The following is a 17,018-nucleotide window of genomic DNA, read 5'->3' as shown; positions in this document are numbered from 1 at the left end:
AAGATAATATTATATTTCCGGCCAAGAAAATATAGTTTTCAAAAACCAATATTAAATGTATATAATATGTATTTAGGTATATAAAAACTTAATTTACCCATTTATAGATAAAAAATTATTTCAATAAATAAAACACATTTTCAATCAACATTATATTAATAGCTTTCCCTATTTACTATTCATTATGATCACATATTTGTCATTTATATACAATCGATCTACATACAACCAGAGCAATGAATTTGCCGAATGTGAACCAAATTTTTTGATATTGAAATTTGAAATGAATTAACGTGATGATGAACTTTCTTTATAAAGTCTAATCAAATGTCCGTGAAATTTATCACATACAAAATTATAAAAACTATTATTTAAGCTTAATTCGAAAATAGCTTTGGTGTGCATAAAAATAATCTTTTTTTTTAAATATTTGAAATTCTATAAGCGACGGTGACCACTCGCCATCAGGTGTGCCGTACGCTCGTCTGCCTACAAGGGCTATATTTATTTATTTATTAAGGTTTTAAATCGTAAAGACTGAATAACTTTGCAGCATTTATGGTTACTGTAATTGAAAATGATTTATGTAGATGGCAAACCACAACGCGCCACTTAATTTGAAAAAAAAAAAAAAAAACAACCAGTATTTTTACATTTTACAGAACCATTTAAGAAAAGCGCCTTATGGTTGTATGGTGGGCGAGCAGACATACTTAATACTTACGGCACATTATAATATTACTGAATTGATTTTAACAACGTAATAACACAAAAATACCGCTACAAAAAAAAAAATTCGTCAATCAATCAAAAAATCATTCGTGTGAGATGTAATTTTATGATTACAATAAACAAAACAAAAATTATCGGTTTAACAAAGAATAAGACAACTACTAAACAAACCAATAGAAACTTTATAAATTGCAAATCGATTTTCACAGTTTTCTATAGAAAAATAAATAAATGGAGTCAACGATTGGTATTTAAAAATTGTACTAGTGCGGTCTGTTCGACATTTAATCGATGTTTATCGATATTTTATACAAATCGATTATTCGCACGATCTCAACAAAGTATTTACCGTCTATGATGACGAGATATGATTTGTGTTTATTTTCATTTTTATTGCCATTAGTGAAAACAAAAATATTTTTTATTACCATTAAGTAAAAAAAACGAATGAAATAAAGTTTGTGGTGTATTAAAGATTGGTAGTATAATCGAACACAATTCTCATGACGATTTCACTGATGGAATCGATTTAATTCGCGGCCTGCTGCTGTTGCTGTTGCTGCTGTGGTCTCCTCATGTACATGACCACTCCCAGCATCCCGAGCAGTGTGGTGATCACGTACAGGTCCCAGTTGTACAGGAGAGCGGACTCGTCTCCGGTTATGAAGATCATCGCGAGTGGACTCTGCAATATGTACTGTGAGATTATTTCGATTTGAGAATGTGTTGAATCAATCAATCGCTTAGAGTTTGTATTCAATTTTATTGTTACTCAATGTGGGGGTATAAAGAAAGAGCTCTAAGAGTGCTGGTGGCCCGGAGGCCTTTCCAGTTTTACCAGTATATGTGGGCGAGCAAAGACTCAGCCGGGGGGGGGTGGGATTTCCTAACAGCTGCCCGAGCGCCTCCGAAGGAGACCTAACAACTCAAGAGCAGCTGCTTCGCGGATTAATCTACTACCAGATCGGAATCGCGACCCGCTGAGAAGATCCGGCGAGAAACTCAGCGGGCTGATGCATAGGTTAGGTGTAGGTCGTCTTTGTCGAGTTCGACGAGTATGGTTGCCCGGGTTCCGAAGCCCGCTCTTAGTGTTAGAGTTGAAGGCGTCTAATGTAAAGGTTATTGGATTTAATATATCCGTAAGGACATGTTCTCTAAGAGTGTCTGCCGTGTGGGTGCAGTGGCGGGACATACGTACAGCGGCGAGGTCCTGCAGCGCGAGGCGCGTGTGCAGGGCGGCGAGGGCGAGGGCGGCGGGGAGGCGGGCGTCGGGCGCGGTGTCGGCGGCGAGGTCGTGCAGCGCTGTGTGGGTGCGGTGGCGGGACATACGTACAGCGGCGAGGTCCTGCAGCGCGAGGCGCGTGTGCAGGGCGGCGAGGGCGAGGGCGGCGGGGAGGCGGGCGTCGGGCGCGGTGTCGGCGGCGAGGTCGTGCAGCGCTGTGTGGGTGCGGTGGCGGGACATACGTACAGCGGCGAGGTCCTGCAGCGCGAGGCGCGTGTGCAGGGCGGCGAGGGCGAGGGCGGCGGGGAGGCGGGCGTCGGGCGCGGTGTCGGCGGCGAGGTCGTGCAGCGCTGTGTGGGTGCGGTGGCGGGACATACGTACAGCGGCGAGGTCCTGCAGCGCGAGGCGCGTGTGCAGGGCGGCGAGGGCGAGGGCGGCGGGGAGGCGGGCGTCGGGCGCGGTGTCGGCGGCGAGGTCGTGCAGCGCTGTGTGGGTGCGGTGGCGGGACATACGTACAGCGGCGAGGTCCTGCAGCGCGAGGCGCGTGTGCAGGGCGGCGAGGGCGAGGGCGGCGGGGAGGCGGGCGTCGGGCGCGGTGTCGGCGGCGAGGTCGTGCAGCGCTGTGTGGGTGCGGTGGCGGGACATACGTACAGCGGCGAGGTCCTGCAGCGCGAGGCGCGTGTGCAGGGCGGCGAGGGCGAGGGCGGCGGGGAGGCGGGCGTCGGGCGCGGTGTCGGCGGCGAGGTCGTGCAGCGCTGTGTGGGTGCGGTGGCGGGACATACGTACAGCGGCGAGGTCCTGCAGCGCGAGGCGCGTGTGCAGGGCGGCGAGGGCGAGGGCGGCGGGGAGGCGGGCGTCGGGCGCGGTGTCGGCGGCGAGGTCGTGCAGCGCTGTGTGGGTGCGGTGGCGGGACATACGTACAGCGGCGAGGTCCTGCAGCGCGAGGCGCGTGTGCAGGGCGGCGAGGGCGAGGGCGGCGGGGAGGCGGGCGTCGGGCGCGGTGTCGGCGGCGAGGTCGTAGCACCGCTTGGCGAGGTGCGCGTCCTTGGCTAGTCCCAGGCCGCGCTCGTGCATGTAGCCCAGGTTGAAGGTCGCCTGCGCGTTGTGCAGCTGCTCTGATGCTACCCTGCATTTAAACAAACAACAGTCAAATAAACCCCAGTAAATGTCCCCAGAAAACAATTAAGCAATTCACACAACTTCTCTCCTCCTAGCGTTCCCGCCAAAAATAGTCCAGTTGATTAGAATTTATTGCACAGATCACGTGTTTTGTTGTCCATTGCTCTTCGCTTCACTCTTTTTACTGTCCATTGCTGAACACAGTAATGGACAGTACAAAAAGTGAAGTGAAGTAAAAAGTAAAAACTTTTCGGTAGCTTTTCGAACTGACCGCTTATAACATTACGATTACGGTCGATTAGCGCAATTCCTAACTTGTTTCTCTAATATCAAGTCGTCTGTGTACATTCAGGTATTGTTATTCTTCTAATAGTCTACCTTATATTTAGGGCGGTTTTTTTAATGCATCGATACGACAATTATACATTTATTATTTATGCCCGTAAAAAACAATGTAAAATTTGGTGTTTTCCCCTTATCATCTCTATCAGGAAGAATTTTTTATTTATTCATGATTATTTAAACCTAATCTTGACATAATGAAAACTCTATGTAGCTTTGATCTAAATTTTTTAATATACTTATTCGTGACTAATCTAAGATCCCACAGGCTATGTATGACCCCGTCTCACGGAGTCCTCAAAGTCTGCAAATCGACCCCCGGGTTTTAATTAGACGTGCACGATTGATAGTCTCGTCTCCTGGCGGATGAAAGGCGATTGCATGCAGCAGAGATGCGAATGTTACGATGGATGTGTGGAGTAACGAGAATGGATAAAATACGGAATGAAAATGTTAGAGGAAGTCTGAAAGTGGCACTTGTGATAGAGAAGTTGAGAAGTACGCGTTTGGGATGGTATGGACATGTGATGAGACGAAATGAAAATGAGGTTGGTAAGAGATTACTAACTATGAATGTGGAAGGATCTGGAGGAAGAGGTAGACCTAAGAAGAAATGGGTGGATTACGTGAAAGACGATATGTGTAAGAGAGGAGTGAGCGAAGAAATGGTATATGATAGAAGAGTATGGAAGAAGAAAACATGTTCTGCCGATCCCAGGTGATATGATGATTGAGTCTCGTCTCCCAGTGTATCAAATCAAATCAAATCAAAAAGTTTTTATTCAACGTAAATGAAAGTACATACTTGTTGAGCGTAATGTCAAAAAGAACTACCGCCAATTCATAAAAACTAGCCTCCGTCCTGAGAAAAACTGGCAAGAAGTTTAGCGGGCATGTCTTTTTTTTTAATATTAGTTTTTTTTTTTATATTCGTTTTTACAATGAGTATTATAACGTACAAGCCTCTGTCCACTGAGAGATTTTCTGTTGTTCCCCAATACTCAGAGGGATTGTGTAGAAGTTACCTGTAATGATGAGCGGCCGCCTCCAGATCCTGTGGGGTCCCGAGCCCGTAGTAATGGTAGTCCCCGAGCTTAACCCTGGCGGCGCTGCAGCCCTGCGTGGCGGCGCGGCCCCACAGCTGCAGCGCGCGGACGTGGCGCTCCGCCTCCGGGAACAGCCGGACGTCGCCTGGGTGTACACATTTCAACACATTTATTTAAATAATACGTTAATATTGTGTATAGTGTTCTGTTTCCTTCGTTTGCCGCTAGGGGCGCTGTTCCAACTTCAACTACAAACGTGCTTCTTCAAACGAGGCTTGTGGAAAGTACTTAACGGTAGGTAGCGGCTTGGCTCTGCCCCTGGTATTGCCGAAGTCTATGGGCGACGGTAACCATTCAGCATTAGATGGGCCGTATTCTCGTGAGCCTGCAAGGGAAATAAAAAAAAAAAACTATCAGTGGGTCGGAATCACAAAAGGGTTTTTTTCCTACTAATGCGTGTAAGTGAGCTCTCGGGGCTCAAACCGGAAATGTCGTTAACACGGGTCCTAGCAAGAGCAGCGCTTTGCTGAATCTATCACCGGATCGAATACGCGACCCACTGAGGAGATCCGGAAAAACTTGGTGGGCCACAAAGGGTGGTAAATTGACAAAGCGCGTACAGAGTGTGTGTGCCATGTGCGCATGCAAAGTGCCTGTGCCCTGTGTGCGTGTGTGTGCGTCTAGAGTGCAGAGTGCGTGTGCCGAGTGCGTGTGCTGTGTGCGCGTGCAGAGTGCAGAGTGCGAGTGCCGTGTGCGATACCGTTGTCGAGCAGGTAGGCGGCGTTGGTCTGCGCGACCTCGTAGCCCCGCTCGGCCAGCGCGGCGTACTGCAGGAAGGCGCGGTGCGGGGAGTGCGCGCGCCACGCGCCGTGCGCCGCCTGCAGCCGCGCGCCCCACCGCCCGCGCTCGCACACGCTCTTCAGCAGCTGCACGGGACGACCACACCGACAATATTCAATAGGTAAATACATAAGCGCTATGACATGACGTTCTTCAAACGAGATTTTTGGATACTATTTAACGCGGTAGGCAGCGGCTTGGTTTAAAAGTTGTCGTGGCCGGAAGGATAAGTCGTTCGGTGCATTCGTATCTAGCGATGCACCGGTTAGTAATTACTGGTGGTAGAACGTAATGTGAGTCCGCACGGATAGGTACCACTGCCCCGCCTATTTCTGCCGTAAAGCAATAATGCGTTTCGGTTTGAAGGGTGGGGCAGCCGTTGTAACTATACTGAGACCTTAGAACTCATATCTCAGGATAGGTGACGGCATTTACGTTTTAGATGTCTATGAGCTCCGGTAACCATTAAACATGAAATGGGCCGTAAGCTCCTCACGTATCTAAGCAATTTTTTTTTTATTCAGCCCAATCGCACTCACAATTTTAACGTTTTCTTAAATAACTTTGAAACTAGTGTGTGTGGTTAGCTCTTGTTTTCATGTTGTTTTCAAATATATATATTGCTGTAACATGTCATAGTGTGTTATAGGAGATTGCTGTACATGCCTGTAACTGGCTTACATACCAGTACTTAATTTTATATATGTTAATTGTAAGCTTGAATGTTTTGTGTGTATTGCTGTTGGTGTGTCTAAATAAATAAATAAATAAATAAATAAAAAACAGACTTTGAATTAGATAAGCATGAGCCGTGAATAAAGAAGATTGAATGCATAACACAGTGATTCCCAACCTTAGGCGCGTTCCTAACGTTTTCAAAATATAACAGCACACAAAGAAAAAAATAATTTAAAATTATTTAATAATATAATATATAGTGTTTATTACGTAGTTTTGAAAATAACATAATATGTACTACCTACATAATAAAAAAATATGTGTGCAATTCATACGTGGTAGAAGTGAAACCTTCAAAAATTAAAATACAATTATCCTAAATGTCTAAGTATATGTCAAATGTTGTCATTAGTAAATAATTGTAAACCATCTTTTATAGTATGAGGTAGCGCCCTCTGTGTATTGATATTTTAACTTCACGTCTAATGTGTTCTATCTCATTCTCTCGCTGGCTGAATCCTATACATTTATGTGTTTGTGTCTCTATGGACTTATTTTTTCGTTTCATCGAGTTTGAAATCACAACGATTCTAAAGAAGTTTCACTTCAATAAGAATGAGGAATATACTATAAATAAATAAGCCATTTATTTCTTGCTTTTACAAAGTTTAAAAAAAATATATAAATGTATGTATGTATTCATATTCAGTATGCAAAATAAAAGAGTTTTGTAATTAAACAGTTTTTGTACATTTTAGTTAGCAAGAACCCCGGATTGGGTAAAGGCCTCCTCCAAAGGTTGATGATTTTGTTTGGAGTTTGTGCTCGTTTGGGACTATGATTTTCTTTGGAGGGTTGTGGTCATAATCCTCCACGGTGACCAACCGGTTTGGGGTATAAATATACTATACATTTCGAAAATTTGGCGTCGCTTTAGTGCCGTAACGCAGAGGTTGAGAATCAATGGCCGGGCGCCACGCGGCGGATATTGAGCGCGGTTACCTCTACGGCCGTGGTGCAGGACTTGAGCACGCCGAGCCCGTGAGCGTGCATGAGCGCGAGCTGGTGCAGCGCCAGCACGTGGCCGGACTGCGACGCGTGCGAGAAGTACTTGTTGGCCTGCTTGAAGTCGCGCCGCACGCCGATGCCCCCTGCGCACACCGACACGTCACGCACCTGACACACGACCCGCCATCTTGGGGCCACTTACCGACTACCGCGTCGGGTGCTCGAGTACTTTCATACGTAATTCGATAACAATTCGGCAAATTAATTTACTGGGTACCACCACCACGGCTCGGTTTGAAGGGCGGGGCAGCCGTTGTACTGTTAAAGTTTCGAGGTGGGTGGCGGCATTTACATCGTAGGTGTCTATAAGCTCCGGTAACCATTTAACACCAGTTGGGCCGTCAGCTTGCCCACCCATCTAAGCAATAAATTAAAAATCATATTAACATCTGTTGATATAGTAGCCTTAGTTTAGTCGAGTCGTGGCACAACAAACAGGTGGACTTTTTGGCGGGAACGCGAGGAGTGAAGTTGTGTGATTTGTTTTATTTTGTCTCTTTAGTGTTTCTTCAGGTTTAAATGTGTAATAACGGTGGTTTATTAACTGTATAGTATCTGTGAAAGTGCACAAATGTGGGAAAATGAAACAAAGCCGCTGAACGTAACTTCTCGGGATCCTCCAAAAAGTCCACTGAAAAAGTCTTTAGTAAATATGACCACCATTTTACTGAGATGATATTTCATATCATCTCATCTCATTTCATTTCATTTTACTACATATTATCATTTTTCATAAAAATAAGAATATAAATTAAAATAAGACATGACCTAAAGGTCTTGGTTACCAGGTCATAAAATCCCTTACAAAAACAAACAGATCCCAAACTGTCGTGTCTTTAATCATTATCATCCTACATAATACACACGCTCTATATATTATAAGCACAGACTCAACTAGTCGTGACTCCGACGTGATATATTGCTTGACGGTTTGTAAGTAAACAGAGTAATAATGAATTAAACAGACCGAAGTACATGAAGCCCAGATGGAACTGCCCCTCGACCCAGCCCTGGTTGGCGGCCATCGTGAAGTACTTGAACGCGGCCGTCGTGTCCTTGGGAACGCCGCGGCCCTGGACAAATATATGTATGTATATTCGTATTTGTTTAATGATTATTACAAAATATTTATAGCCATAGACTCTACTGATGTATAAGAATTAAAAAAAACCTATGTGCTTTAAACCACGCGACTGAAGTAAAACGTCTTTAGCATCACCTCTATATGTATATATGAGTCGTCTATTATCAAAGGTGGCAATCTGTGCATTTGGACAAAAAAATGTTATTGATATGTCAATACAGATTGATTTGAATATAATCGTCTCCTTCAAAGAATACGGTTCAAAACCTGCATTAAATAAAGGTTAATACTTAACCTGTTATTTATCTAAGATGTCGTTCAGAAGAGTTTTGTGACTGCCAATGGAATACAAAGTCAATAATTCGTTTTTCTGATTTACCAATAATTGTCCAAAAGTCACATTGCCGGCTTTGATAATAGTCGACTCATATTAAGGGATGAAAAGCTATTTGGTTTATACGACGTTTCGCTTCATACGCGACATTTATCTTTGTAATTAAAAGTTCGTTTATTTGAAATTAACACCAACAGTTGGGCGTTTTTTTTTAATTGAATTTTAATTAAGTTTACTTCATTTAAATAGCTAACGAACTTTTTTTTATGAATTTTTTTTCTAATTTTTAAGCTTTAATTGGCTCTCCTGTGTAGTTGCGAAATGTCGCTTAAACCAAATAGCCTTTCACCACTCGAATATTCGTATATGATTATTACAAAATATTTAAAGCCATATTATACATATTCAATTAATGTAGAATTATAATAAATTAATTTATAAATAAATAAACATTAAAAGACTTGAAGATTGGTTGGGCACATTGATGTCGAAAAAAAAAATTTATAGATTAATTAGCAAGCAATTTAAAAAAAAATTGCGTCGTCGCCTCACTACTAAATCACACTATCACATTCATAACTAATGACATGAGTGGATGAAGGGGTTAAGTACCATTTTTAAGATTTTTGAGTTAGATTGAATGAAGGTGTTATGTAACCTATAAACCATATTAGACCTTAAAGCTCCGGGGTTTAAAGGCTATTTTTAGAAATTACACGCGATAAAGGAGTTATGTACGAAGAAAAAATATTATCACGTCGAATGAAAGTGACATGGGCGCTTAACGTATTCTTTAATTTCAAATGATATTCTTTTTTTCTTCATTTATTTTCTCCATATTAATAAAGAAATGGAAGTACTATAATTTCAAGTTTAAAATAATAACAATAACAGTCGCAAACGCATATAATATCTCAAAAAGAAGTAACAAAAGACTGTTGCACGTTTTCTCAAAATTAATAGATTGTATCATGTCCCCTTCATCCACACTCATGTCTTCAATTACCTGTAAATACATCAACCCTAGTCCGCTTTGGCCCACAGGGTTGTTCAGTTCAGCCGCCTTCTTGAAGTACTTGAATGCCGTGTCGTTGTCTGCCACTATGCCGTCTCCGCCTTCTAAATAAATCTGTTAAACAAAAACAGATTTATTTTATTTACATAGGATCGATACATAAAATTAAGTCAATTGCAAAATGACGTAACCGAATAAGTGAATGAATGAATGAACGATTGATTGAAAAGAGCGAATGAGTCATCGGAAACTCGATAAATAAATAAAGGGATTATAGTGACACCCACTCGAGTAAGCTAAAGTAAATTCATATGAACATTAAAAAAATAACAACGTTATCTGGTAGGAGAGCAGATGAACGACATAGAGAACGATCGAGACCCTTCTAGAAATTGTATCGCGTGAGGAACATTCTGGAAGGTTCGCCTGTGTTCAGGGCCGGATTTAGAAGTCTAGAGGCCTCGGGGAAACAGAGGAGCGTAGGCCCCCTGGCCCCGCTTTTTTAGTCGAGTTTTCCAACAAACAATTTATTGTGACACCACGTAAATTCTCTTAGTATTTATCAAATATACATAAATATAATCGGAGACAAGAAATATCTGAAATTTAATGATAACGTTAAGTAAAACAGCGAAAAAAAGGATATCGAAGGAGAAAGAAAAGATGTTTACTTGTCGGAATTTGAAAGTTTTTTTATCCAAAGTCTCTATTGTCCTCTATTGGCCTTCACAAAAGGAATCCCCCCCCCCCTCCGTTTGTGGAGGCCCCGGTTGCTCTCCCCTAAATCCAACCCTGCCTGGATTCTAAGGTCGTAAGGTGAAGCGTGTGTATTTGTGACAACATCGAAATGAAAAGTGCAAATCCATGTAAGTGTCAAAGTCAAAGTGAACTAATCGCGTGTGACTTAATGAATACTAAAGAATATGGAATGGCATGGCGAATACGCAATTTTCCGGAACTTTTTTGTGATTCGTAAAGTCGTTGTCTCTAATAAAATTAACAAAAAAAAACAATATTAGAATAAATATAGCAACCAAAAATATCTATTATTTTTAATATTCAGAATTTTTTAAATGTGAGTATACTAACCTTTCCAAGGAAAGCGTGCGCCACAGCATTTCCCGTCTTGGCCGCCTGTTGGAAGTAGTGATACGCTTTGTTGATGTCCAGGGTCACGCCGCGACCTCCTTGGAAGTGTAACTGCCCCAGACCCACCTGCGATATTATGAACATAGAAATTATATGACTTGTATATTCAATAGCACTTATTACATTTAGAATTAATAATACAGAATATGTACAGATATTTAAATGTTTTTGTTTTTTTAAAGAGGAAATGAAATTACTACACAAATTAAATAGGGATTATGAAAAAAATACTGAAGGTATAGTTTCATTGACGAAGAAGAAAACTGTGTAAAGTTTACAATTTGGAAAAAAAACATAACAAATAAACTTCTTCAGCTATTTGAATGGAGTAAACTTAATCGAAGTTCAATTAAAAACATCGAACTGTTGATACTAATACCAAATAAAACGACCTTTTAATTGAATATGCAATTTCGAAAAGGGTACATGTCGCACATTTTGTCAAATACGTTTTTTCATATACATGTAGTTTTGAGGCTTACCTACACCCATTTTGTAATAATTCCAGTAATTTTCAATTGCTAATTAACACTAAAATATATCTCAAAAGTTAATATTTTAAATTTTACACGGCTTTAAAAAATAATCAGTTTTTTTTCATTTCCTGAATATTTTACATTTTCAGAGATGTGCCCTTTTCGAAATTGCATATTCTATTATAAAGACAAATGTTGCACATTAATTGAAATGTCTCTTAAACCAAATAGCCTTTGATGCCCTCGATATGAAACTGCTAACCGTAGATAAATTAGTCAAATTGGTACCTGTGCTTGTACATCACCCTTCTCGGCGAGGAGCTGGTAGTACTCGATGAGATCCGTGTCTAGGGCTCCGCCGCCGCCCTCCACCTCGTCGATGAGCCGCGTGCGATGTATGGCCGGGCCTCCGTTCAATGTCATTTTACTTGCCACTACAAGATAAATAATTATGAACAATTTAAGCACAAACGTTGCAAAATTTTCTGAAACATGACTCAATTAAAAATTTTGGTAATAACAAACCATAATAATTTTTATTTCAAACTAGCTGACCCGGCAGACTTCGTAGTGCCTCAATCGACATTAAACGACTTCAAATTTTGTATAAAATAAACTTAAAACCAACAAAAGGAATCCGTCCGACAGGGAACACATCAAAAGGGAAAACAAAATTGTTATTTGTATTTAATTCCGAGCATTCTCACATTTATCTGCCTTTTAAACCTTCTCTGTACTTTCACAAATATTTCAAAGACCAAAATTAGCCAAATCTTGCGGGCGGAACTTTAAAGTGTAGAAAATCTTCAATACCATTGTGTAGCAATTTTGTAAACCTCTTTATATAAAAATGAATTGCTGTTCGTTAGTCTCGCTAAAACTCAAGAACGGTTGGACCGATTTGGCTAATTTTGGTCTTGAATTATTTGTGGAAGTCCAGAGAAGGTTTAAAAGGTAGATAAATATGAAAATGCTCGAAATTAAATAAAAATAACAATTTTGTTCTTCCTTTGATGTGTCCCCCTTCAGACGGATTCCTTTTGTTTGTTTTAAGTTTATTTTATACAAAAGCTTAGGTCTTTTATTTATCGATTGAGGCACTACGAAGTCTGCCGGGTCAACTACTTTTCCTATAAACTTCAAACTGAATATTTGTTTTTTTGAAGGTGTTATGGCCTTATAACCGGACCTTTAAACTAAGACTTATATTTTCTTCTTATATTCTGTTTTAATATGAAACATCATAATAATATGAAGTTTATTAAATTGAGACTTTCATCAATTGGGATGAAATTAAATGAAACGAGGTGAGACAGAATGAAATTTGTTGTTTGAAATTTTGTTGTTGTTAATGCACTGTCGATTGCACCTATAATTGAGGTGACATCTGCCATGAACTTTTGTCAGTTTGTCAATATTTTGTATTGATGATCACTTTGTTGGTGCAACTTAATAAATAAATAAGTGGATCGTGTCTTTATCTGCACCATCTCTAACCAACTCCTTTTCACATACCTTTGGCAGCCACCTTCATGTATAGATCCATTGCTTTCGGACATGAGCTCTGCACCGTGTGACCGCTCCAGTATCGATACGCCAGCGCCATCTGTGCGTACGAGCTATCACCTATCGCACCAATAGTGTAATGCACCACGGCTTTTGCCTGCGACACTGGAACTCCGATGCCTGTTGCGTATAAGAAGCCCATGCCCTGAAAAATGGTTACAATGACAATGCAAATCCAACAAAAAAAATCGTAGCTTCGAAAAATGGAACCTTGGAACATCTGGGTCTGCGGAGGGACTGAGGAACTACTTCACGCCTGGACAAAGACTTTTCCTTTATTAAGCACAAGTCCGGCCTCGCGTGGAGTACTGCTCTCTTGTCTGGGCCGGGACTTCCAAATACCAGCTTCCATTTGACTCGATACAGAAGAGGGCCGTTCGGATTGTCGATAATCCCATTCTCACGGATCGTTTGGAACCTCTGGGTCTACGGAGGGACTTCGGATCCCTCTGTATTTTGTACCGTATGTTCCATGGGGAGTACTCTGAGGAATTGTTCGAGATGATACCGGCATCTCGTTTTTACTATCGTACCGCCCGCCACCTGAGTAGAGTTCATCCATACTACCTGGAGCCACTGTGGTCATCCACAGTGCGTTTCCAGAGGTCTTTTTTGCCACGTACCATCCGGCTATGGAACGATCTCCCCTCCACGGTGTTTCCGGGGCGCTATGACATGTCCTTCTTCAAACGAGGCTTGTGGAGGGTATTAAGCGGTAGGCAGCGGCTCAGCTCTGTCCCTAGCATTGCTGAAGTGCTTGGGCGACGATAACCACTCATCATCAGGTGGGCCGTATGCTCGTCTGCCTACAAGGGCAATAAAAAAAACTTGGCTGTTCGTGCTTCAGTTCCAAGAGTCATGTTTTCCACTTTCACAGCGACAATGATAATGTTACAAATGATGACATGTTTTACCCAGAAAAAAAAACAAGTTGGTTTACAAATTAAGGTCACCTTCTCTAGGTCAATTGATTTAATTATCAATGGTAAGACAACTTACCGCATGGGCATCAGCATTCCCTTCGGCTGCCAACTCTTCAAATATGCTCTTAGCTTTTTCGAAATCTATTTCGACCCCCTCCCCATAGAGATATGACCAGGCTAGCTTGATCTTAGCCGGCACATATCCGACTTCGGCTGCCTGCTTGATCTGAAGGATGGAAGCATCGACATCCAAAGTTCGACGATCTAGTTTTGCTACTGCAGCATCATACAATTCTTTGGCTGTGGAAAAATATTTGTGTAAAATGCTTGGTAAGTAAAACCATACTGACCTAAGGCCGGCCACTCACATGCGCGCAAACATTGCTACATTGTACGAAGGGCCGTCAGACATTCATTCGCAAACTTAACGGCTGTGCAAATGGGTTCGGTATTCAATTTGCGAACCCGCTTGCGCTTCCTCCTACACTTGCTTACGAATGTCTCACGAATTTCTCCTCTTTTTTAATTCGTCAATAGAACATTGAAGAGAAAAAGAGTTTTTAATTCTTTCCCATGCATCATTAACATCAATTCTGTTTTTATGGGATTTCTTTTGGGGGTCCCATATGGTCGATTCATTTTGCAGGAGTTCAATGAACTCCATCACCTTGGTGTTGTTCCAATCCATGATTAAGGTACGCTACACAGTAGATGTCATGATGTATGAAAATGGCGAAACGTCCGTTACCTTCGCAATCGTGGGCGCAACTGGTCACACTAATGTGTGGGAGACTACGCGAAGGTTTGGGGTTCGCGCGCTTTGATGTCCGTTAAAAAACCGACAAAGTTTGGAAACCGCGAACGCAGCGGAAACTGTGCATAATCATTTGCAAATGTCGTTCTACACTTGTGAGTTTGCGTATTCGTGCGAATGTGGGTGACCGGTATTAGAAGATGTTTTCTTTTTGCTGTTAGAATGTCAATGTAGAATGTCAAATATGAATACCTTCTTTTAATTCGGGAGTTAATTCTGGTTCTGTCTCTTCTGGTAATGGTGGTAGACTGTTCAGAATATCCTGTGGATTCTCCTCTAGTGATTTCTAAATGAAAAAAAACAATAGATATGATGTATCTAGGGTTCTTGAAACTGCAGATTTAATTGAATTCATAATATTTCACAATACTACAGACAGAGATGTGAAATAAGATAGAGAATTTGTTTTACGCTTAAATTAAAAATGTGATAAATGTTTAGTGAATTATAGCTTTTATTTCCTATTTACTGTGTTACTGTTTCATTTTACTACGACTTGCAAAGCCATTGTCTTTGATCATTCAAACAATTTACTAATATAAATATATAAATACCTCATTTACAGACAGTTCTGCTTTTTGGTTAGGAAGCCAAGTTGGTTCAGAGTGCTTCTTAAGACTTTTCTGTAAAAGCTTTAAAGTATATGCCATTTGTTCTAAGTGTGATTCTGAAAAATAATAATTATTAATTATATTATATGTATACATATTTCATATGATAAATTATTTTAGGCCAGGACTGTAGTCTAAAGTATAGGAAACCTAATATAGTTATTGCAATTGGTGTGATTTTATTTAGTAAAGTTATTCTTTAGACAGGTACCATTTTTTTAAGTAAACATATACATACCTACTGCATTTTCGCAGTTATGAAATAAAAATGAAACCGAATCTTAGGCAGGCTAGGTCTATTTTCACAGCAAAGCAAATCTGTGCTCTGATACAAAGAATTAGACAGGCAGTATTGAATAAAGCATTGTTTAATAAAAGACTCATATTGTATGAATATATTTAGAATTCAACTATTTAAGAACCTTTTAAAGAGGATAGTAAATAAACATTATTAGATAAAAACAGGTTTCTTATTGAATTTATGCTTTAGACTTTACACGATTTTGGGCTGAGTTCAAGGAAATTCCTCAATTTGGTATTTAAGCTATTTCTTTGCCACTTGCTCTCACCATTAGTGTGATATGATTTTATGTGTGATTGTAAAAAAATCTACAGTTATACTTTTATATTTATGACTGGATTTTACTTGATTAAATATAATTAATATTGAGGTATTGTCATTAAAAATACAATTTATTTATTTAATCTTTATGCTTTTTAAAAAAATGTCTAAGCTCAGTTTTGAGAATAAATCTCTGCAAAAATTAAGGTTTTTTATTGACAATTATAAAGGAACAAACAAATCTTTAATTGACGTAAATTAAGAAGACATAACTTGAAGAGATAACTTAAGGACTGTTTATTTCCAGCAACTCTTAGAACTTCATGTAAGAAACTGGCATCATAACATCTGGTCAATCTGATCAATTGAATTTCTTGAAACAGTTGGTAGAGTAAAATAATTTAATATATACCTATTCAATAAATTTTATGAATTGAATTCGTATAAGATTTGCAGTTTCAGTAATTTATAATGAATATTTCTATACATTAAACAGGAACTTCCAAACCTTTATTGGTTTCATCTTTTGACGACTGACTCTTCATAGCATCAGCATACTCCTGTAACGTCAGTATCTCTTTATTCATAGCATCAGTCAGTTCTTTGATGTACTCTGAATCGGGTTTCCCTTTCGTTTCTTCAACTTCACTCGAGACATCATCTTCTTCGTTTTTCTCGGAGTCCTTTCGTGATTCGGGTCCAACGGGATCGGTAGTCGTCAACGAAAAACACAGAACAAGCACTAATAGTTTGTAGCGGTCCATATTTTCGGTTCGAATAAATAATAACAACACTCACAGCACTTACGTGTCCCAAGCACTTGTTTATGTTTTGTTTTAACGTTAACCGGCGAATAAAAGGAATGTTTCCGTGACCACTTATAGATTTACACGTGTATATTTAAAGTAAAAGGCCAATTAATTTATCAATAATTTACATGCAAGTCTATATTCTCAACTCTTCTCTAAAATAAATTTAAAGGACTGATTTCTATCAACGTCAAATGTAGTAACTGTCAGCAAAAAAGTAATTATTATTTGTTTCGTATTTGAATTGAATAGGCATAGGGAATTAAGCCCATTTTCTTTATTTAGTAGTGGTACTTAAGCTGGCGATAAACATTGCGATTATGTTATTAAATATTAAATTATGAGTGTTAATTTTTGAAGGAAGTTTCGAGTTTTTTTTTCATGAAGCCTCTCTTTAGTGCCAGCTTATCGTCGAATTTTAAGACAGGTTGTATATAATTAATGAAAGTGGACTCCTATAACCCATTGATCATGATAATACGCCGTTTATTATTTGTAAAAATTCACCAGCGCAGGAAAGTGAAACAAAATCGATTACTTCGAAAAAATCCATTGAAGTCTCAATTAATGAAATCTTCCTAGTTTTCTTTAGATTTGATGGATTATTGGTGGTCCGGATGCCTTTCCA

The 17,018-nt window shown here is 40.2% G+C and overlaps 1 protein-coding gene across 2 annotated transcripts; it reads right to left on the bottom strand.

The window, feature by feature from the left end:
• Positions 1–137: 137 nt before the first annotated feature.
• Positions 138–16,602, bottom strand: LOC101736558 (protein sel-1 homolog 1). 2 transcript variants are annotated; one of them, XM_038020273.2, is made up of 14 exons: positions 16,090–16,602; positions 14,963–15,075; positions 14,601–14,694; positions 13,671–13,894; positions 12,621–12,816; positions 11,394–11,539; positions 10,570–10,695; positions 9,472–9,594; positions 8,015–8,120; positions 6,982–7,130; positions 5,222–5,387; positions 4,441–4,606; positions 1,931–3,080; positions 138–1,429 (listed from the first exon to the last, which is right to left on the bottom strand). In XM_038020273.2, exons 1-14 carry the CDS (start codon positions 16,343–16,345, stop codon positions 1,262–1,264), a joined length of 3,183 nt encoding a protein of 1,060 aa, XP_037876201.1. In that variant the 5' UTR covers positions 16,346–16,602; the 3' UTR covers positions 138–1,261. The 2 variants fall into 2 exon arrangements, with proteins under 2 accessions (XP_037876201.1, XP_012553123.2); XM_012697669.4 differs by having other exon boundaries at positions 138–1,417.
• Positions 16,603–17,018: the final 416 nt, after the last annotated feature.

Source organism: Bombyx mori, chromosome 25, assembly GCF_030269925.1.
Source record: "Bombyx mori chromosome 25, ASM3026992v2".
In the NCBI taxonomy this organism is placed as follows: Eukaryota; Metazoa; Arthropoda; class Insecta; order Lepidoptera; family Bombycidae; genus Bombyx; species Bombyx mori.
This window is presented reverse-complemented; position numbering and strand designations above follow the sequence as displayed.

What these genes read in the sequence shown, in the direction of transcription:
- LOC101736558 (XM_038020273.2), bottom strand. Translation starts at nt 16,345, where the DNA reads ATGGACCGCTACAAACTATTAGTGCTTGTTCTGTGTTTTTCGTTGACG. An exon ending in TAGGGTTGATGTATTTACAG is followed by an intron (nt 8,121 to 9,471) that starts GTAATTGAAGAC and finishes ATATTTGTCCAG; the next exon opens with GGCCGCGGCGTTCCCAAGGA. An exon ending in CGCCTACCTGCTCGACAACG is followed by an intron (nt 4,607 to 5,221) that starts GTATCGCACACG and finishes GTGTACACCCAG; the next exon opens with GCGACGTCCGGCTGTTCCCG.